The sequence below is a fragment of the Ambystoma mexicanum genome, chromosome 10 (genome assembly GCF_040938575.1).
Source record: "Ambystoma mexicanum isolate Mex_15411 chromosome 10, UKY_AmexF1_1, whole genome shotgun sequence".
In the NCBI taxonomy this organism is placed as follows: domain Eukaryota; kingdom Metazoa; phylum Chordata; class Amphibia; order Caudata; family Ambystomatidae; genus Ambystoma; species Ambystoma mexicanum.
Genome location: NC_090932.1, coordinates 773610118 through 773632765, shown reverse-complemented (window position 1 = coordinate 773632765; position 22648 = coordinate 773610118). Strand labels below are relative to the sequence as shown.

Genomic DNA, 22648 nt, shown 5'->3' with positions numbered 1-22648 from the left:
GACCACTTTACATTGGTTTCTCCTGCCCCCTCAAGGTTCCTGGTCCGACCCCGTACTTTCTGTAGGGGCTCCCAGTCGCTCACCTCGTTCTGGGCTTCCAAGCATCTTCTGACGGTTCTTCAAAGTGGTTTCCTGTTTGCGTGCTGCCATACACAGCTCCCCAGTGGCCAGGCTGCGCGTACCTGCCTGACCGTCTCTCACGACTCTTCGATGGTGGGAGCCTGAGCCTCTTCTGGCTTTGACCTTCTCTCGCTACATCCCGGTTTATGCAGAATTTCCATCTTGTGAGGAACTCTCCCCACGTGAGTCCCCCCAGCACTTTTTGCTAGACTACTGGATTATTTCTGACTCTGAGTGAGTGGGAACCTTTTCCCACACTCTCATTCTTGTACTCCAACCTGGGGAACCCTTTTGACTTCTTGTGGGAACTTTTTAATTGAGTGATGTTTCCTCCATGTTTTCTGGCATCTACAATTTATTATTGCAGCACAAATGTGCAGTACTGCTGGAAGCTCATTGAGCTTTCCTTTTTAATGTTCCTGTGTCAACATGATGTTACCAGGATAGAGGGATACACTTTATCCTACCTATTCTCTTCTTTTGTGGGATCAGCACTCCCCACCTTATGTGGCGTGATGGGGGAAACAATGTATCCCCTTTCTCACTTCTCCTGTAACTTTCTAGCTCCAGTGACAGGTTTATATGAGTGGCTGGTGGCAGTGCAGGTTTTTCTACCAATTTTGCAAAACTTAGATCGCAGGCTGTATTTCTCAGCTGCGGAAAGGGACACATGGGTCACCATTGACCTAAAATTGTCCCTGTCTTCTTTTTACGCCAACTCACGATGACTTGTCCCTTCATGAGCCTTCTTCTGCCAACCTGGGTGGGGGAGCTCCAGATCGGTCTTTTGTCTTCATCGGATTTCCATGTGAAAGTCTGCCGTAGGCATCAGTGTGTCTGGGAGGACAGTAAGTTGGGAGGACCCCGAAATGCCTCAGATCTTTGCCCTATAGTAGGTCAGCTTGTAACCAGTTCTGACTGGGTGCCTGGCTGTCCCCTTGGGACAGCTACCACCTGAGGTTTGGAAGTATCATGCATGCGGATTGGCTGGTTCCTGTATATAAGTTGAAGGTTTTGATGCAGAAGCCAGAGTCGACCACTGGAAGATCCATTCTGAAGAAGAAAGACCTCCAGTGACCACCAGAGCTGACAGAGTGACCATGCAGTTCCAGCCCTCTCTTCTGTGCGATGGGGAAGATCCAGATCGGACCACTTCCTCCCATGGACTGGTGGGCATAATCAGTCTCGATACCAGAAACAGTTTGAGTCATCCCATGATGGGACATGCCTTTCCGGGCCTGCAATCTCGGAATACCCTGGAACCTCTGGCACTGTCTCATCGAGCACGGTTCTGGCTATAAACTTGTGGGAATCTGGGCCTACAGAGACTCCATCCCAATTGTAGAAGCCCCCTCAGTTGAGTGGTGGAGAAAGACTGCTGGGTGACAACCATTGTTGCTACAAAGATTGTGTCAAGCCTCCACAACCTGGTGTCATGAAGATAGTGTGCTGGGCATCCCTGTGATTGAGTCGGACCGTCTGCTGACACCAAATATTCTTCCTACAGCTGCCAGAGCTGCCATCGTCTTACCTTGGGGACCCGCCGGTGACATCGTTCTTCACTGAAAAAGTTACTGTCTCACTCTTGGGCAGTTGTGCTGCTGTTCGCTCGCCCTGACCTTCTTGAGTCACGTTGGGGTGTACGACCCAACCGTGTTCACCCAGGCCTCAGGACATGCATCCGATGGGGTTGAAATCTTTTAGGTGGCCCTACCCAGGCTCCCTGAATCAGCATTTTCTGAAAGCATATAACTTTGACAGTGTCTGTCTTCCTTTGTTCTGCCACCCACGGGTCACTGATCCTCCAGTGTCCCCTTCTGACGTTTGAGACACTCATTCCCCAGATAGGGTTGGACTTCTAAAGTTAAGGCCTATGAAAAGTTATTTAACCACCAGCATTGCTCTTTCCAGTAGATGGTTGAATATATGATTTGCTAACTTGAAGGTAACTCTTACTACTTACCGGTTATTCATCTAAAAGGTCTACTATCGAAAGGATTGCAACAGCAAATATCTACTTCTATATCTATTTGTGTGAACTATTTCTACTTACCTGACTTGCATAGTGATTTTAACATTTCCTTAGAATATATGAGAACCATATTTTTATATAACTACAGTGTACAAGTGTTTTTCACTATAAGTGTGCTCAAAGGTCTTGTGCTTTCCCACAGCCCGTCTCCCTTTTAGACTAAGCCTGGCTGCTCAACCATAGCCACCAAACCTTTTGAGTAGTTTGGTACTTCAGGACAAACCGAAGAGTTGGAGTCCTTCACTCCCAAGAGTGAGTCGTCTAAAGCCTTACCACTGGTGGGCTTTAGGAAAACTCCCTAACACCCGGTCAGCAGCTGCAGGATCAGCTTCTCAGTCTGTGGTACTTTCACTCATGGTGCCTCCAGGGAGGGACTGACCCCATGGTTAGTCCCTCTTACACCCTTAAGTCTCATCCCATACAAGAACTACACTGTTCAGTAAGATTGTCTTGAGGGTTCTTCATGGCTCCTACTTTCATCCTTTACCCAGCATCTAGAGATGACAGTTCAGTGGAGTCAACCCTATTCTTCCTCATCCCAGTACTATTGGTGTGGCATAAGTACATGGGGAAACATATGAGGTAAGAGGAAAAGTTAAGGAAGGCAAGGGGAGAAAGGTGAGTGAGGGTTCAATATAGGACGTGGTGTCTTCTGGCATTACCTTAACTAGGGCCTGCATCTTGTCCCACATTTGCCTGGTCACATTAGCTGAGAAGTGAGGGTTAGGTAAGATTTTCATAGCAATGATAAATCGTCCTGACGTGCGTCAACCCCAGAACCTTTGGCTTTACTGGTGGATTCTTTTTCCCTATACTTCAGTGAGTGGGAACCTTTTTCCACACTCACAGAGTCTTTTACTCTCTTTATGGGTGTCATTTTTTAGACTCTCCATAGTGCCTTTTTAATTGTATCCTCTGCCAACTTTTGGCACATATTGCCTATTGTTGCTGGGTTACCCTTGGGGCTCCCCTTTTACCTTTCTAGGACTAACCTTGTGAGCACTACAGTTGCCAAGGGTAGAAAGGATCTTTGGATCCCCTTTATATTTTATTAGGTGAAACCAGCAAACACCACCTTATGTGGAGTGCTGGGGAGACACAATGTATCCCCTTTTCACACTAAAACTGAAACAATTCTGTTACAGGGACAAGATTACCTTTAATGGCTGGTGGCAGTGATACCTTTTACTAAGTTGGTGCACCTTTACCGCAGGCTGTTTGCAGATCTGAGGTAAAGGCAACCCAAGTGTGCTCACTTTACCAAAATGGACGTCTTCTTTTTCTGCCATTTTAGAGTTTTGTGTCCTTCGTTCTTCCTTCTCCCGACATCGAGGGTGGAAAATTCCTTTGTGTGATTTTTTATCTTCAGCGGGAGGCCATGTACTCCCCACCCAGGCTCCAGTCTATTTGTGAAGGAAGGAAGCAAGGGAGGAGTCCAAAACTCCACAGCCCTTCTTTCTCCTTGCTTGAATGGGGACAAATACCAGTGGGGGGCTGGTTGTCCTGATTGGACAACCAGACTGCCCCTTCTTGTAAAATGCAGAAGTTGTGCTGTAGTTAACACTACTCCGAACCTGGAAGCTGAAGATAAGTTCAACACTGGAACCAAAACCAAAAGAGGATGATGAAGGAAAAGCAGCTGAGACTATTTCCAGCGACCGGAGAACCTGCTGTGTAACCTGAGCCTGCTGCAGCCCATCCTTCCAATTGACCTGGGCACTCTGAAAACCCTGACCCCGACCCAGAGCCTGGTGAGATCCACTAGACTCAAGAGGACCTGCATTTCGAGCCATCCCACGTCGTCCTGCGACCTTGCGGGGCTGCAATACCCCAATACCCTGGGACCTCGAGCGATCTGGCGGTGCACAGTCTTCCAAATTCTGAAGCCCGCTGAAACCTTGTGGGCTTCCCGCTGGAATTCTAGAGACACGATTGAAGTCTGAAAAGTCCCCTCACCAGAGTGCTGGGCCTTTGTAATGACGAGAATCCGACCAGCGATATTCATTCTTCATTAGTGCTGTTTGAAAGGTGCTGAAACCACAAAGAGCGGGTGAGTTTAAGAAAACCCGTAGCTGACAAAGTCCTCCCCCAAGTACTGCGGAAGGAGGCCACCAGAAGTCCTCTCTTTTGTCCCCACGACTGAGGCACAAGAACAAGGGCTAGCTGGCTGTAGCAAGGAGGAATCCAGATAGAACACTTTCTTCAAACCAGAGGTACTGTGGGAGCTTGGGGTACTTATCTTATTGCCATAAGTGGTGCTTTCTCACTTGAGAAGGGCACTTGATCAACTTTTGGAGTTGATCTCAACTCCCCCAGCACATGCTTAACAGCTTGTGTTCTTCCAGTGATTTCCCTGAACTATCTGACTTTGTGAAAATTTATCCAAGAAGAAGTTCATCAGGACTATTGAATTTGTCCATTTGACTTCGGCTGTCCTGGCTCCTTAAAGGCACCCTTCTAAATCTATTGACTTTGGCATTGCTTGTCCGCCCCCATAGGTTGTAAATTGTTTAACACTTTTACTGCTGGGAAAGGCTTAACTAAATTTCATTAGAGGCTTCAAACTGTCTTCACATTATAAGTATGTTCAAACCTTTCTCGAAAGTATATATAAGGTTGGTTTACTTACCTTAGAAATGTTCTGCCATTCTGAAAAGTAGATACAAGGTTATTTTACTCACCTCTAAAACGGATGTGCCCCTTCCCCAAAAGTAATGCTGTTGGTTTCACATAACTTTATTTCAGAAAATTAGTGTGCAAGTTTCCCAACTGGGTCTTGCTTCCCCTGGCTTGCTATTAGCCTGTCCAGAATAAGTCTGCATTATGTTTTACTTACCTAGAATAACCTTGAGTCATTTATAAAGAGTAACATGGATTTTGCTTTCCCCGTTCTGTTTTAGACCGACACAAAAACAGTCTTAGTTTTATACCTGCCCCAAGGGTGCTGATAGCTCCTTGGAAAAGTATATAGGTTTGACTTAACTTGACTTGCTGTGTACCATCCTAAAATAAGTTACAAGAATTACTGCTCATCCCAATCTTTGTTTCACTGATCTCAAAAGCACCTGCAATTGAATATTACATCCTTAGGTTTTACTCACCTAGGATAACTGTGCCATCACAAAAGTAGTTAAAGGTTTTTACTGTACCTAGAATAAGTGTTCCTATAGTCACAAAACGTATACTGTCCAGTTGACTTATTATCTGATTTCTTGCTGAGTATCATGGTATAAATTTTAGGGTCTACTACCCTGGCATTACTGGATGTAATCTGAAAGTAACCATTGGTTTTACTCCTCAAGAATAGGTGTGACCTATACTGAATGTGTTTAAAAGGTTTGACTTCCCTAAAACTACTGTTAGGTGTTCCAAATAAGGTTATATGTGTTGGTCTGTGTACCTGCAAGCATTGTGTTTTTCTATAATGTGTTATGACTTTGACCAGTACTCATCCCAAGACTTAACTTGCCCTAATTGTATTTAAAATAAACAATTTTTTTGTTATAATACTTCTCGTTGTCACTGTTTCTATTGATTCATTTGTGTGTTATAGATTCTTTGTACCAGTCTACAGCCCTCTCTACCTCCTAAGATAGGCCTGACTGCTCCGTCTACGCTACCACAAACTGAGGCGGTACAGCCCTATACTAAGAGCGGAGTCTTCCACTGTCTCATTTGAATGGTTTTGATGAAGTTGGGTAGAAATTCAGAAAAACTTCCCTAACAGTGAAACAGAATTGGCTATGATGTTATATGACTCTGTGGGTGCCATCTTTTCCAAAAGGCTTAAATACTCTTGCTCTCTATCTTTGGAAGCTTAAACTTGTAAATGTGACTGGTACTGCATTGCTTCCCTGCAGTTACCCCAACAAGTCTGTCCTGGATTGCTCAGTTATGTATCTGGGGCATGCAGTGATGGTTTATATTTCTTTTCAATATGACCATTAACAAATCTGGATGTAGCTGGGACTAAGCTTGTATGTATTAGCAGTTTATTAATGGAGTGAAACATTGTTACACAGTGAGCAATAGTGTTGAGTGTGCTGGCAATCACTCTGTTTCTTGGTGAGTTTTCTGATGATTAATTGTGGGTTTCCTTGTCGCTAGACCAAAGGTACGCTGTTGTGTTTGCCTAACAGTGATAATAAAGCTTGAAAGTAGATCTTTGGAGTACATGTGCTAAGGATACACGAGCAATCCAAATTTCCATTTTTAGATTCATCTTCTCATTTTGTGGTCTAATTACAAAAAAGTAATTTCTTTGAATTTTCTTTGATCACCATAAAGTTTAGTTGATGCATCAAAGTTTGAAAAACCTCGACATGTTTTTCACCACATTATGTGGATCCCCAGGAGGCAAGTAGTATTTATGTAATTGATTGTGGGGAATAGGTTTAGTTCATCCAGTGCCTCTTCAAAAAAGTCATTTCTTTTTTTTCTACATACAGATACTTACTGTCTCCCAGCTCACTTGCGGACTGAAATGCATTAGGGGAGTTTTCCTAAAGTCCACCTGGAGGTAAGACACTATAAAACTATCCCATGGTATACAGGTACGTCTGTACTACCCAAAGGATTGGTAGAATGGCAGAGCAGCCATGCTTATCATATGAGGACGATGGGAGCTGTAGGTAAGTACAATGAACCCAGTCAATACAATAGTCCAAAGAAACTCGAAAATATCAACAATACTTTTTAAGGGCGACTGCTTGCTTCAATAGTAGTTGCGTGTGCTTATAATTGTTACAGAAAATTACAGTAATGACAGTTCCACTGTTTAAATAGCAGTGCTGTGAATCCATTTTTGTTACATAGAAATAACAGATTCATTCATTTACTAAAGTCACTAACAGAAAATCTGAAGGAAGGAAAAGAAGGGTTATTCAACACTATCAGCAGTGACTTACTTCATTAGCAACACTTTCAAGGCTTCTAATTATTTGGCAGCCTAATCCCAAACTACTCAAGAGTTCAAAGTCAGTGCAGGATAGGAAGAAAAGTCTTATGCAGGAGCAGAAAAGGCAAGGTTCCTCAGGATACTTCAGTTACTTAAATAAAATGCTTTGGAAGGATAACACCATTTATAAGGAACCTGCAAAGGTCTCCCTTAAAAGCACGCAAGCTGTGAAGCCTGAAGAAGAGGTATGGGTGGACACCCAAACACCCCGATATTGACTCCAGTCACATTGGAGCGACTATTCGGCTTGAGGAAACTTCTACCTTGTGCCCCACACTACATTAGGAGGGGGGGGTGAAGAATATGCAGCTGAATTATTTCCTGTGCAGCAGCGGTGGACCCTGTCTCCTGATTCTTCGGTCTGGTGACGAAAGGGAGGACTCTGAATGAGATATCAAAGCAGAAGTCACAAGAAAGGACCCTCAGGAAAACAAAATTCGGTTTTCCATGCTGGTCTGCAGTTTTGGCGCCTTTTTATCAGCTTCAACAGTGAACCCCGGTCGATCGTCCTCAATTCTGCAGTCCTACACTCAGGTGAGGGGACTTGGATGAGTGGGATCGTGCCTATTGAGGTCGAACTGGATCTCACCCAAGTTCTCGGAGGATTCCTCCACGCAATGACGTTGCACTGCACATGGGTTGGGAGGTCCCCTGGTATTGGCGGTTTGCAGCCCTGTAAGGTCACAGCACCTCGGGGGATAGCTCAATCTGCAACTCGTCTTGGGGCTGGTTGGTTCCACCAGCCAAAGGGAAGGAGTCCTCTTTGGAGCTCCTCCGTCGATAAAGAAACAGGGTCAGGACAGCAGTGGTAGCTTCATGGTTACTGGAAGGGTCTGCAGGCGTCTCTGCTCATCTTCAACTTTGGATCTTCTGTTCCAGTGGTCGACTTGCCTTCTGCATCAGGAACCTCACCTTTCATTCAGTTTTCCCATTCACTCCTCTGCAAACTCTCCATGCAGTTTACAGAAAGGAGACGGGTGGCTGTCCAATCAGGACAGCCATCCTCAGTGAGAACATGTTCCATTCAGCACATCAGCAGACAAAGGACAGGTGTAACGCTCACCTGATTCCCGCAGAGGCGCCGGTCTTGACTGGGTGAATGCCGTATCTTCAAAGGTGATGTGTAACACACGGTTGGCTCTTTGGGCTGGACCTCTGTGCACTGTATGTCTGACTCGAAGAGTAAGATGTCTTAGGTAAGTGAACGCCGAGCTCTCCATCTGCCTCGGGCAGGGTGCCGTAACCAGTTTCTTCACTGGATAAGGGTGCAGGCCTCTTGACCTCAGAGGACTGCTGTCCGTCGTTAACTGCACGAACGGTAAGTTCTGGGCACTTCAAATGTCTTAAAAGTCTTTTGTAATGATATCTCTTGTTTTGCAGGGTTCCGGCGATGGCGGATGGCGGGCTGATGAGTTGAGGATCGAACCCGCGTGAGGAATAGAAGCGCCTGGAAGCACGTAAGTAAGCGCTTGTAGCCTGCTTCACGATGCGCACTAACTGTCCCTTTTATCTTGCAGGTACAAGTTCGGAGCTTTAGAGAAGCTGAAGGGTGCTGGAATACCCACTGGATTCGGCGTGGGAAGGAGTAATGGCACGTGAGTAATAAAGTTGCCCAATGTCTTTAAACGCACCTTCTTTTGTCTTTCAGATGCGGGATGCAGCGCCGAAGGTCTCCGGAGCGTGCGAAGAGCTGGTAAGCTTTTGTCTTTCAGATGCCGGAATGCAGTGCGAAGACCTCCGGAGCATGCGAAGAGTAGGTAAGCCTTTGTCTTTCAGATGCCGGAATGCAGCGCGAGGCGTTGGTGACAGCCGATGGACCAGGTAAGAGATGCGCTGCCACTGAAGACCGTAGTGCTAACCTGTTCTTTCTTTGTCTTTACAGGTGCTGCTGAAGACTGGATTCCAGGATGGTAAGCCTTTGTTCCCTTAGGCCCAGGATCAGAAGCAGAAGACACGATGAGCGTTCTGCTGCAGAGAATGCAGAATAACGCAAAGCAAGATTCATCCATCGGGTGTGGTTTAAATAGCCTCCTGTAGTGCTTAGTGTCTCCTTCCACAGCCACGCCTAGGTAAGAAAAGAGTTCCTGCTTTCCAGAAGAGTTCCAGTGTTCTGAACCTAGGAAGTGGCTCCTGCCCCACCCAACAGGAAAAGTAGTCCCAAACAGAAGAGGATCAGGGGTTCAGCTGGCAGGTAAGTAAGCAGCATGGTCTGCTGCAGGTAAGTCCACCCAAGCATTATGAGCCCGGCGCTTCCAGCGCTGGGACTGGGCATCTTTATGAGCCTAGTGCCACTGGCGCCAGGACAGGGTCCAAAAGGTCCCAATTGGGACTGGCTGGCACTCGGAACCGGGGTTATGGGTCTGCTTCCAAAGGAGTCGGGCAAGTCCTGATCTTTTGGAAGCAGAGATCATGACAACAGGGGAGTTTCGGGCTCCTCCTACACTACCTGTCCTCACAGACACACTGGAGCTAAGGCGGCTACACAAAGGGTTCCGTCAAAGGCAGAACACACATTCAGACCTCCCCCTCCCAGAATGAAAGAAGGGCTAACACAGGACATCCACACAAGAAATGGTGAACAAAGAAAAGGAGCCACCATGTTAGAACATAGGTGACCCTTTTGTATGTAACCGGGGCTGTGAATACAGTCTGCGGTAGTAAAAAAGCATAAAGTTGGTAGCACACATCCACTGCCACCAACCATAACTTTAGGGTTGTCACTGTGATCAAAATGTCGCAGGAGCAGAGAAAAATGGGGTACTAGGTATCACCTTAGCATTATTTAGAAAAGAAAAGTTCCCTAATCTGGGAACTTTCGTCCCCTGCACACTATCATTGGCTCAATAATAAAGCCCAACTTTTTAGGAAAAGGTCATTTTCTAGTTCAGGATTCTTCATGGGTAATTCAGGTAGTTTTATAAATCGTCCAATGTTTCATAATTGGTTTTCAGAAAATTCACTTGCAAGTCATTTTTCTTCAGTTAGAATCTTTTTATTGCCCAAGGCGTTTCGGGATACAATTTCTCTTCTTCAGGGGCTATTCTTTCTATAAACAATATATTCAAAAAACAAATGTGATTATAATTTTTATTTTAAATGGTATGATAGATCAATATGTTATGTATTACTTAATTTTCAACAAAAACATTTTTTTTAGAGGGTTTTAGTGAAGCTTTTCTTTCAAAGACCGACAGTTTGTCAAGTTAACTTTAACTCATTCATAATATTTATGTTCCTGTATACAACCCATATGCCAGGGTTGTAGTCTCTCCTCTGCACCTTAATAATCTACTAATACTTATTCCATTTTCCCATTTATGGGCAAAGATCAAATTAATTAATATCAATAGTAGCAAAACAAGAGTGCACGGTACATTTGGAACATCACCTTAGCACTCCACATAAGGTGGTGTGTGCCATTCTCCTTAGGAACAGTAGTTCTCAGGGAAAATACAAGAATATAAAAAGGAGAACTCAAAGAGCCCCCAGCAACACTGCACAGATAGTGCTGTGTGCTGCAAAGGTGTAACACAGATACCTTTAAGAGATATGGAGGAAAGCAAGACAAGGTAAACGCGATAAACAAAGTCCACATGGTTATAGCATGTAAGAATGAATGAGGGGCAAGGCTCCCTTCATTCAGGAGAGCAAGAAAAAGGTCCAGAATTCCAGCAAAAGTGCTGGGGGTCGCACTAGGAGAGGGGATTAAGCATAAAACGGCTACATCTCCCTAACAAAATGTATTAGCATTGTTCTTCAATTGGCAAGGAAATGGCTTTGCTCTCAATGAATCCATGGAATATTCTTACCAAATATCACACTAATCTTGGGGTTCTTATACATCATCCTAACAAGTGACAGGTTCTTCCCATTAGGCATCGTCCAGGTGTATGTAAGTGGTTCAAGGTACCTTTGTTGCAGTTGTTACTAAGCTAGTTTAAGTGTCCATTTGGATTTTTTACTTTACCACATGGCCTACCTTTCCTTCGTTATGGAGGTCACGATTGACCACTGCTTATGCAAGCATTTGATGGTGTGGTAGGAAAATGGTCCCTCCGACTTTTTTCTGGTATGTTATATTCGTCCTCCTGTTCCTCTTCATTTGAGAATGAAGAGTCCTCAAAGTCTTGTGTTATTGTGCCAGAGGGACTTCTGACTGCAGAGACACTTTAAGGGTCCTCTGCCTGTGTGAATACCACAGAGTCGTGTTCAGTGTACCATGAAGTAGTAGGTTGTTTAACTTTCTGTCCTGACATATTCTGTGCTTTAGGCATTGAAAGAATTCCTCGCCATATGTTCGTCTGTTGGGGTAATGTTTTTCGAGAGTACACTTTTCAGGAACCCTCTGCTTCAGGCTCATGTGTCTTTGTGCTGTGTGACTGGGTCCTTTTTGCTTATCAAAAACAAGGGTAGACCCAAAGAGTAAACCTGTAAGTCAAGAATCACTTTGATCTACTCCACCTTTCGGCACATGTTTGTCAGTGGCTCAGAGCCATGTTTGCGGATGCCATGCAAGTCTGTACTTTTCGATGCCTGCCTTTCAGTATCAAATTTTGCGGGCCTCTTGTGCACAAAGTCATCAGCCCTGGTGTTATTAGTGGATTTCACTCCAATCAATTTTTGGTTTATCAGCACCTGTATGTCTTTTCATAGGGGGCGACTACTGGCACAGTATTAATCCAGTCATGTTGTTGCTCCTGGAATAGTGTTACTTGAACACCATTGCTGACACCTACCTTACATTCAATAAACAACTTAATACTCCAGATCAACCACTAGATGGTGGACTATGCATAGGAGACAGACAGAGACACACACACACACACACACACACACACACACACACACACACACACACACACTTATTCCTGCTTCTACTCCCAAGTATTCAAAAATACTGTAAAGTATTCTAATAATTGAATAAGTATAGATAATTACTGATCCTTCCCGCTGCATGTACCTGGTTAGGTACCTTCACTGAATAACATGAGCGTATGGGAGATTTTTTTATTACTCAATTGGCACCCTCTGGTAGAGAAATACATTTTAATTAGCTTTTTTATGATCCAAATTGTCAAATGCCATGGCTCTGAAAAGTAAATTATCAACCGTTCCTACAGAGCTAAATAAAACCTCATAGTATAAGGTAAATATACCTGTATATGTATTTTAACTTAAGCCAACACTAGGGCACATGCTTGTGTTTCACCTTCTACAATTGCTTTATTAAGGCCAATCAAATTCCATAAAAATGATGTCAGTTGAGTACTGGCTGAATTTGAAAATTAGTCGGTGTCAAAGTATTTTCAATTTTAATGAAAGGATGTTGCCTTTTACATTATAATTTAAAGAATCCAATGATATTCCATTTTCCAAATGGTCTCTCTAAATTGGCCAAAGTTGTATAATTTGTATTAGAAAGGCATTTACATTAGATACACATGAATAGAGATATGTTAATTCGTTGGATTAATCTGTATATGTGGGATTTATTAATCCAAGTGTGCTCAATAGTATCGAGTGGCATTGCGCGTTTTATAAAAACACGAAACTGGAGAATGAATCTTGGAATTTTAATTTAAATGTTAACATCCTTTCATTAAAATTGCAATTGAAAATGCCTGCAACACAAACTAATTCTGAAATGCAGCGACTACTCAACTGACAGAATTTGATTGCCCTTGATCGTATAGGGCAAAACACAAGGGCATGCAGCAGTGTTGGCTTAAGTTGAAATAGATTTATTTTATTTATTTATATAGCGCACCGAACCCTTACGGCGCATTACTTGTGTTTACATGAGTTGCATATTACATACAGTTGTGAAGGTACAGAAGAAATTAAAAAGTGCATTGTACATAAATACAGAGATGCGCATTAGCATAAAAATTATGTCTCCTGCAAAGTGAGCCACCTTGTGACATTTTTCCTGAAATTGTGGTAGGATGGTTCTGCTCTTAAGACTGCAGGAAACCTATCCTCCATTTTTGTTGCTGACACTGGGCAGCTACTGCCCCGCTGCCTTCTGAAGCTCAAACCTGGGAATCTTAAGGCAATCTAGTTGTGCTGTTCTTGTTGGTCAGTCTGAAAGGTTGTGTGTGAATTTGTCACTCAGGTATTTGGGTGCCAAGTTCGAGAGACATGTGTGTAAGTGATAGGGTTTTGAATACAATTCTGATGGACCGATAGCCAGTGAACATTGCGTCTCGGCTCCGATATATGGTGAGATCTAAGGATCGTCATTGCCGATCTGAGGGCATTATTTTGGAGTACTTGTAAATTCTTTAGGTTACGTTGGTTAGTTCCTAAATATAATGCATTGCAGTATTCAAGTTTTGATAGGATCAGCGCTCTGGCTATAGCAGTGCAATTGGCTAGAAATAAAGTCTACAAGCATAGATAAATTTGCAAGTGTAAGTTGTAGCCCAGGCTGTCGCATTAACCGGTCTTGTCAGTGTTAGTGAGGAGTCAAGGTAGATACCGATCGTTTTTACTTCATTAGAAATCTTTATGTTATTGCCATCAATATTGAACAAGTTGAACTGTTTATCTAATCTTTTGAGTTTTGTTTGGGAGCCTATGAGGAGAAGCTCAGACTTATCATCATTAAGACATCGTCTGTGTTTGGCCATCCAAGCTTCAATGATTTGATATATATCATTTAATAGTTTTGAATCAGTATGAAAGTCGCCAGTGATGAGGATCAGAATTTGGGTGTCATCCGCATAATTTGTGTAGGAGACACCCAAGTGATCTAGGTCATCGAAGAGGGGCTTTGTGGAAATGTTGCAGAACGTTGGGGAGATGCAAGGGCCCTGGGGGACTACACATGTGACTGGCGCTGGTTTAGCCGATTCCGAGGGTGCGAACACTCTCATAGTTCTGTTGGCTAGAAAAGATTGGATCCATGTAGTTGCTTTGTCAGAGAAATGGGCTGCAGATGAGGTGACTGCATAAGACTTTGTGATCTAAGTCGAAGGCAGCTGATAGGTCGAGTAACAATAGGAGGGCTAGGTTTCCATTATCTTTTATGTTGTCCATTTGTGTTTTTAGATCAGGGCTGTTACGGTATCGCGTCTGGGTCTAAAGACAGATTGTAGGAGGCCCAAGAGGTTGTCACTTTCAAGATGTTCCTGAATCTGCAGGTAGGCTGCCCTGTCAAGAATTTTTAAGAGGAACATGACTGTGGTGATTGGTCTGTAGTTTGTAGGGGTGTCTTGGTCGAGGGTAGGTTTCTTTAATAACGGGAAGACCCAAGCGTCTTTCAAGTTAGTAGGGATATGCTAGTTGTGAACGAGGCGTTGATCATTGAGGTAATAAAAAGGTGCGAGATCTCTCACTGCCTCTTTAATGACCTTTGCTGGGCAGGTGTCACCCAGGCTTTCAGGTTCATTATTATAGATTCAACAGCCTTAGTGGAAAGTGGTGAGTAGTAGAACAGTTTAATTGGGTCAGGTGGCGATGTTGGGGCCCTGAGTTGGGAAGAGTCTATGTTGAGGCTGAGTTTTTTAAACTCCATTAAGGCTTGTAGAAGCTCGATTTTGTCTAGTAATGCTTTCTGTATATTAGTGCACCATTCAATATCTTTGGTATAGGTCTCAGGTGGTGGTGTAGGAGATTCCAACTCTGAGGATGGTAAACAATTCTTTGGTGCTTGATTTAGCTTTAGTGATTCTGTCATTGTAGGAGTCACTTTTGGCTTGATGAACGGCAACTTTCTAGGCGCGTGGGGCTTTTACAAATTCTCTTATAATATTAGACATGTATAGGTGTATTCAGCACATAATATCGTATAACTTTTTTTCTGTATGCATGTTTGATCTTTTTTATTTTCAAAACCATGTCAAATGAGAATAAGCATACTAAGCTCCACTCTAAAAAAAAGTATGCATTAAAATATTGCTTTTACGCGAGGATGCAATTGAGTATTACAAAATACCCTTTAAATATAAGCACACATCAAGCCTACTCACCTGTACTCCAACAGTTTTAATTGGCAACAAAAAGGCATTCAGTGAATGTAAACTTGTAATCTGCATAAGTTTATCTTGGTCTTCTTCCGACGTGCATGCTCTGACTCTCTGCAACAAAGTATGAGGCTATAATGGAAATAAATAAATGTAATGAATGAACCGACAGTCAGAAAATCTATAGATCTTCTGCATTCATATAACAGGTAAACAATGAACAGTGTAACAGACAAATTACTTTTGGTAATGTTCTTTCTGACTGACAACATCATGCTAATACAGATTCCTCAGTCTGTAAATGCTTCAGACACAGTCTGAATAAGGAAACCTTTAAAGAGTTACCAGGGAAAGTCAGTGCATCATCAGGACAGGCTGTATCTAGATCAGGCCTGCCAATGGTGCTCGAAGGGGTGTAGAGGATATAGGACTTCATATCTCATACCTACCTACGTTCTATCCAGTTGCCTAAACTCCAGAGACCTAAACGCGGGAACCACAATTAAGAAAAAAGTACAAACACAGGCTGTGAGTGAACTCAGTAATCTAAATAGTTAACAGGTAGGTGTAGGAGTCGGCAGGAGGAGCACTGTCTCCAGCAGAAAGCAGATGAACAAAGGGAAATAATTGGGCCTTTCAGTGGTTACTATACGCCCCCCAGATTACTCTTATTTTAAAATATCCCCAAACCAGTATCATAACACACAACTGCAGGCAACAGATAAGGAATAAATAAGACAAGGAACTCGTGCAAGTCGACAGCCCTGTTAAAGTGTCTAGGCGGTAATGCTTGGCAAAGTATGCATAAACCACCAAGTGCCAGCGCTTGTATGTCTTTTTTGATCATCAGCAAAGACCTGTAACAAAGGTCAACTTGTCTATTTTAAAGTGAGAAATATGTCAAATGTCAACATTGAAACAATGTCAGGTGAAAAGATTGCAATGTTTAAATAGGCAGATCATCTCATACCCTCCTTGCCTGCCCCTGCCCCAACCTTTCCCATACAACCTCAGATAAACCGTTAGGCAAGGTGCTATGTGCTAAACACCCACCCCAGAACCCGGGGCGGGACTGGGCTAGCGCAGCTAGCTGAGCAAGTTGGGGAATTGACAAGCACATACAAGAATAAGCATGGCGGGGCCGGCCGGCCTCTTCAATCCTGGCCCCTTCCTCCAGAAATTAGGAAAAAAACAGTGCAGGGGGAGCCTGAAGAGCAACAACACTGTCCACCACCTACACTGCATGGGCCAGAACCAAAACAGTCAAACCTCTGCGCACGGCAAGTCCAGACAAAGAGGCAGTGAACCACAGGAGTTGGGACTACAGAAGAAATCCGGCACCCACGCCCAAAGGACCCCCCCCTCCCCAGAAACACCTACCAATAACGGGACAGCGACACCTGGACAACTGCCGAGTAGACAGAGTCAAAGACGCAAGGCAGAGGAACACAAGAGGCCAGACAAGCAAAGAGAGGGCAAGGGCAAGCAGACCAGTATGGAGACATACACCTGCAAGAACGAAAACAGGCCACACGCCTCAGCGGACACGAGCATGGCAGGTTTGGACCAACAGGCAGAGCGACAAGAGAACGTACCCATCCTAGAGGCTATAGCTGCACTAAAACCGCAGAAAACGGAGGCAGTGATAGGAGACATGGGTCTGCTGTGCCAGGACGTCAGGACCCTGGCAGAACGGATGGGCACAGCAGAACATCAGGTACAAGAAAATACAGAGACCATAACTACCCAGACCCACATCACAACCATGCTAGAAAGGATAAAGACCCTAGCGCATAGAGCGGAAGATGCAGAGGGCAGGGCCCGGAGAAACAGCCCAGAGAAACAACATCTGCATTGTTGGCCTGCCTGAAGGAGAGGAAGGTAAAGACCCTACCAACTATACAGAGAACCTACTGCTGCAGGATGTTGGGGCAAGCACGCTGTCGCGGGGCTTTGCAGTAGAGAAAGCACACAGATCCCTAGCCAGAAAACCACCACCGAGAGCCCCACTGAGGCCCATGAAAGCCAAAATCATGAACTTTAAATACCGGGAAAAGATTCTAACCTTCTCCATAGAAGGAGGCGCGATCACTAGGAATTCCTCAAAAATCGCAATCTATCCAGATTACACAGTGCAAGTACAAAAACAGAGCACAGTTCGACCCAACGAAAGAGTGACTCCGGAGAGCGAACCTCAGATACATGTTGCTGTACCCCGCCAAACTCAAGGTGCTGCCAAATGGATGATCCTATTTCTTCGAGAGTACAGAGGAAGCACACACCTGGATGGACCAGCAAAGCATACCCCACCTTGAAGCTAGAAATCACAATAACAATGCCACGCACCACCCCGCCGGGGTTCAAAAAACAGTCCACAAGAAAAGTCATGTAAACTAGGAATCAAGACCAGAAACATTGTCGAGGCGGGAGATCGGATTCCGAGGCTGCACCAATGGTTGCTACAGCGAGCAACCTCCAGAACTCTGAGAATTCATACCGCCCCTGGAAAACTGGGGCTGAGCTTGAGAAGCAGTGGATCCTGAGCAGGGGAATAGAGGCTGGGCGTTTGTTAAAAGTTTGAGTTTGTTGTTCAAAAGTTGGAATGAAGGCGGGAGGATATACCAGCACTAAAGACTCATCAGATGGCACACAGAATAAACGGGCATGTACGCTGCAGATAGCCACTCCACATGAAGAGTATATAGACCAACATAAATTGCACAAGACCCATAAATTGAGAAGACAGCGAGGACATGGGAAAGAGGCACGGACAGAGATAGAAGAGTACGAAGAAACAAGTAAAGGGGGAAGCAGGCGCAGGGACCGTATGGGGAGGCCAGTGGGAAACAGTAGGCCACACAAGGAGACGGACAGATGAGACCTGAGAGGATAAACATAACCACGTGGCATTTGCGAGGATTTAACAACTACGGCAAGAGGCTGAGAGTGTACTCATGACTTAACAGATCGAAAGTGCAAGTAGCTATGCTACAGGAGACTCACTTGACAGATGAGAAGTTGACCAAAATAACAATTAAGTGGGGCGGGGGAATATACAGATCTACCTACTCCGCCTACGCCAGAGGAGTATTGACTTGAATAGCCCCCAATGTCCCATTCCAGCTTATAACTGTAGACAAAGACAAGGAGGGCAGACTAGTAATCGTACACAGACTGCTAGAAGCTAGGGAAGAGTGATTTGTGAACACGTACGAACCCAACCATGATGCAACAGGTTTCTTTAAACACTTGCCCCCAAACTCTCCCTAAACAGAGGCACGGCATACACATACATCTGGGGGCGTGGGGGAAGGGAATCACAATTGCACACTTAATCCATTGCTTGTCAGGTCAGACACAAAATTGAAGAAACCAGCGCTGCCAGCAAAGACCCTGCAGACGGTCCCAAGCCAGTTGAGGCTGGTGGACGTCTGGAGAGGGGCACAAAATGACATCCGTGAACCGTGAATACTCCCACTACAGAGCCCCACATGGCACATATACACGGATAGACTACATTTGCACAGGGGAGGAAACAGTGGTTGAGTTCACGAACACCGAGTACAAAGCAAGAACCCTCTTGGACCATGCCAGATTAGTGACGTTATGGAGATACATAAACGCGAGAGCCCCCATCCCAACATGGAGATTGAGAGTTGAAGCATTATTAGATGATGAATTTAAGGAATACATGCAAGAGGCTATTACAGACTACTTCGAGCAAAAGACTGGCAGTGTAGAAAAAGCTGGCACTGTTTGGGATGCCTTTTAAGTGGTGGTAAGGGGGATAGCGATGGGGAAAACCAGGGGCCTGAGAAGAGAAATACTTGAGGAACTGGCTAGACTTGAAAAAGAAATAAAAATAAAAAAATAGCAGAGGCAGAAAGACTAGCAAGACGGGTGGGTGCGGAACCTGCTGAGCTGCTGGCACAAAGGCAGCAGTGAATAGCCATCTGGGAGAGACTGGGTAAATTAGACTACGTAAAATGTATCCAAAAGCTACAACCCGAGGGCGACCAGGCAGACTTCTGGCTTAGTTGACCAGGCAAGAAGTGCGAAAAGACCCGATCAACGCAGTGAGAAAACAGACAGGGGAAACAGTTAAAACCCAGGAGGACATCAATCAGGTGTTCTCTTTATTCTATGAGCAACTGTACACCCCAAACTCAGGTGCAGAGGCGTGGGAAATACAAGAGGCCTTGGCCCAAATAGATACCCCAAAACTCACAAATGTCCAAGCAGAGTTCCTAGATGCCCCGATAACGACAGAAAAAATCGTAACTGTAATAGAGGGACTCCCAATGGCTAAGACACCGGGGCCAGATGCGCTACCGGGGGAGTTCTATATGAAATACAAAGGCACACTAGCATATAGTCTAGACTAGAGGCATAGGAAGAGGCATAGGAAGAGGCGTACATGCAGGGTCAACTACCGGACAGCATGCTAGAGTCACTGATTATACCCGTACTAAAGCCACAGAAATCTTCCCTAGACAGTGGGTCATATAGACTAGACCACTCTCTATGATTAATCAAGACAGCAAGAGCCTCACAACAATTCTAGCAAACAGACAAGAAAAGAGCGCGAGCACCTCCCTGGATGCCGTCAAGGCCTTTAACTATGTGAACTGGGACTGGCTTTTGCAGGTGCTCGAACACTTGGGAGTCGGCGCTAGCTTTCTGCGATGGGTCAAGTTGATATACACAGAACCCAGAGCTAGGGTCAAAACGGGGAAGCATGTATCGGCAGCATGGAGACTATATTGGGGCACAAAACAGGGCTGCCCGCTGTCTCCAATGCTTCATATATTAGCTCTGGAGCCACTGGCAACCTTCTTGAGGAAAGAATACACCAACATGGGAATAAGCATAAACAATAAGACCCACTTAGTTTTGCTATATGCCGACGACATGCTCCTGTACGTCGACAACCTGCCGCATTTATTAAAGGTAGTAACAGCATTTGCCCGGTTATCTGGAATATGTATTCACAAGGACAAATAGCTATACCCTTGGCAACATTAAGGAACACAAATAGACGACCTGTCTCCTGGGGTGGCCGGTCCTCTCCAACCCAACCTCTAGAATACGGCATACCTCAAGGTTCGGTGCTTGGACCTTTCCTCTTCTCTTTATACACCACCCTCCTTGCCCGTTATCTCCTCGTTTGGCATCTCCCACCATTTCTATGCCGACTACACTCGGCTCTTCCTTTCTTTCTCTTCCTTCACAACTGATCTCCACCTAAAACTTTCTTCCTGCCTTACTGCCGTAAAGAACTGGATGTCTTTCCGCTTTCTCTCCCTTAACACTGGCAAGACTGAAGTCGTATTCTTTCCCTCCAACTCACTTACCCTCACTCTCCTCCACCTTTCATTCACTTTTCTCCCACTAATCTCCCTAGCTCTCTCCATGCTCATAACTTAGGCATTCACTTTGACTCCTCTCTCTTTCTCCCACCATATCTCACTTCTCGTGACTGTCGCTACCACCTCTTTAATATTTGCAAAGTCCGCCCCTCTCTCACCTTCCATGCTACCAAACTTTTAATCTCCTCCCTTATCTTGTCCCGCCTCTTCTACTGCTCTTCCTTATTCTTTGGACTACCTACTTCTCATCTCGCCCCCCTCAAATCTATCTACCATTCTGCTGTCCGTACCCTCTGTCTCCTTACCTCCTGTGACTCCATCTCTACTTCCCTCTCTTCCCTTGGCTGGCTTCCATTTCACTCCCAACTTAAATTTCACTTTCTCTGCCTTGTCTTCAAATCTCTCCATGGTCTTGCTCCCCCTTATCTCTCCTCCCTCCTCTCTTTCTACTCTCCCTCTCGTTCCCTTCGTTCAGCTGAACATTTCCTTTTCACTGTACCTGCGTCTCTTGTGCCCACTCCCGTTTCCGCTTCTTCCAACTCCTAGCACCCCTGCACTGGAACTCCCTACCTCTCACAATCCGCTCTACCCCTACCTTCTCCTCATTCTGCACCTCCCTTAAATCTCTCCTTCTCCATTCTCCTCCTTGAAACCCCTTCCTGCTTCCCCTCCCTCCTTTATCTTTCCCTTGAATATCTCCCTCCCCTACCTCCCCACTCTCACCTTTTCCCCTTCCCTCCTCGTTATCCTCCTCACCCCTCCCCCTTCCACACAGTCCCACTCCACTACTCTCCCCATTCCATTCAGTTAATTACTTTCTTACTGTTTTGTTGACTGATTCATATTGTAATTTGCTTCTACTGTTATATTGTTTAGGTTTCATGTATTAAGTTGTTCAATTGTGCAGCGCTTTGGTGTAAAGCGCTATATAAACTAATAAATACAAATACCTGCCAGAACTGGGATTGCAATACGCTCTAGTTTCCTTTCGATATTTGGGGAGAGATACGTCAGGATCCAGCATCATCGCATCAGACCAATATGATGGAAGCCCTAAAAAATATCACTAAATCCATGGCGTTCTGGAAGACCCTCCCCCTGGGAATGTCAGGCTGGGCTGCACTGCTGAAATGATAGTGTTCCCTTGCCTATGGTATCACTTCACCAATGTACCCTACATGATACCGAAAGAAATTCTTCAACCAACTGAACACAACGGTGAGGAAATTCCTCTGGGGAGGCGGAAGGAACAGGCTAGCCTTCGGTACACTACAAAGGGATTATGACTCAGATGGAATCAAAGTACCAAACTATGAATTGTACTACCTGGCAGCGCAGCTGCAGTTTGTGGCGCACTAGCTGGGAGACAAGACCTCTATAGACACGCTAATCCTACAACCTGCCCTGCAACACTACTACCTGAGGGAGATTATATGGTCGACACAACCTAGACATCAAAAGCTCCCCATGCTCATCACGCTGGGCCCCATACTGTGGAGGAGGGCATGGGAAATTTTGAAAATCTCAGATCCCTGTTCGGCACATGTCCCCCTGGCAGGGTTGGTGAATGTCCAACAAGGAGCACTCAAGACATACAGACGTCATTGGGAAGCCAAACGAGTAGCCCAAATAGGAGACCTATGGATGGAGGGACAGTGGGTGGAGTTCCAAACCTAATGGGAGAAAGCGTCATACATAGCAGCCAATACATGCTATATAAAGGGATGGTGACAGCAATGAATAAAAGGTGGCCGAGATTGGGCACTGGAGAAGGGATTGATTAAGTGCTAGACACATTGTATGATTTTGTGGAGGGGTGGTAAATTTTGTCTAGACTATATGTGCTGCTCCTGTGCACTCAAAATTTCCATGACCTCCCAGCAAGGAGGAAATGGGAATCAGAGCTTCAGAAAACCCTCACGGACCAAGAGTCACCAGAAACGCGAGGGTCGAGAAGACAACTCTTCGCCACGCACCGGCATATTTCCTCCTGAACAGATTAGCCAGAATGGGAAGCAAAGCCAATCACATCTGTCCAAGGTGCAGTACAGGTGACGCAGACACGCTGCACACGTTTTGGGCCTGTCCAGTGATGGCGGAATTCTGGGAATGTATAAGATCGAGAGTAGAGGCTGGAGGGATCCAAATGCAATAGTGGTCACCAGAATCCTACTTGCTAGGTCTGTTCCCAAGAGGTGGCAGT

General features: G+C 45.0%; 1 protein-coding gene across 1 annotated transcript in view; it reads right to left on the bottom strand.

Annotated features, from left to right (window-relative positions):
• The window catches only part of GMPS (guanine monophosphate synthase), a 995590-nt gene that overhangs the window by 257516 nt on the left and 715426 nt on the right, over nucleotides 1–22648 (bottom strand). Inside the window, exon 12 of the mRNA XM_069618429.1 lies at nucleotides 15083–15208. Within this exon, the coding sequence (XP_069474530.1) occupies nucleotides 15083–15208 (126 nt within the window). The remainder of the gene's footprint in view (nucleotides 1–15082; nucleotides 15209–22648) is intronic.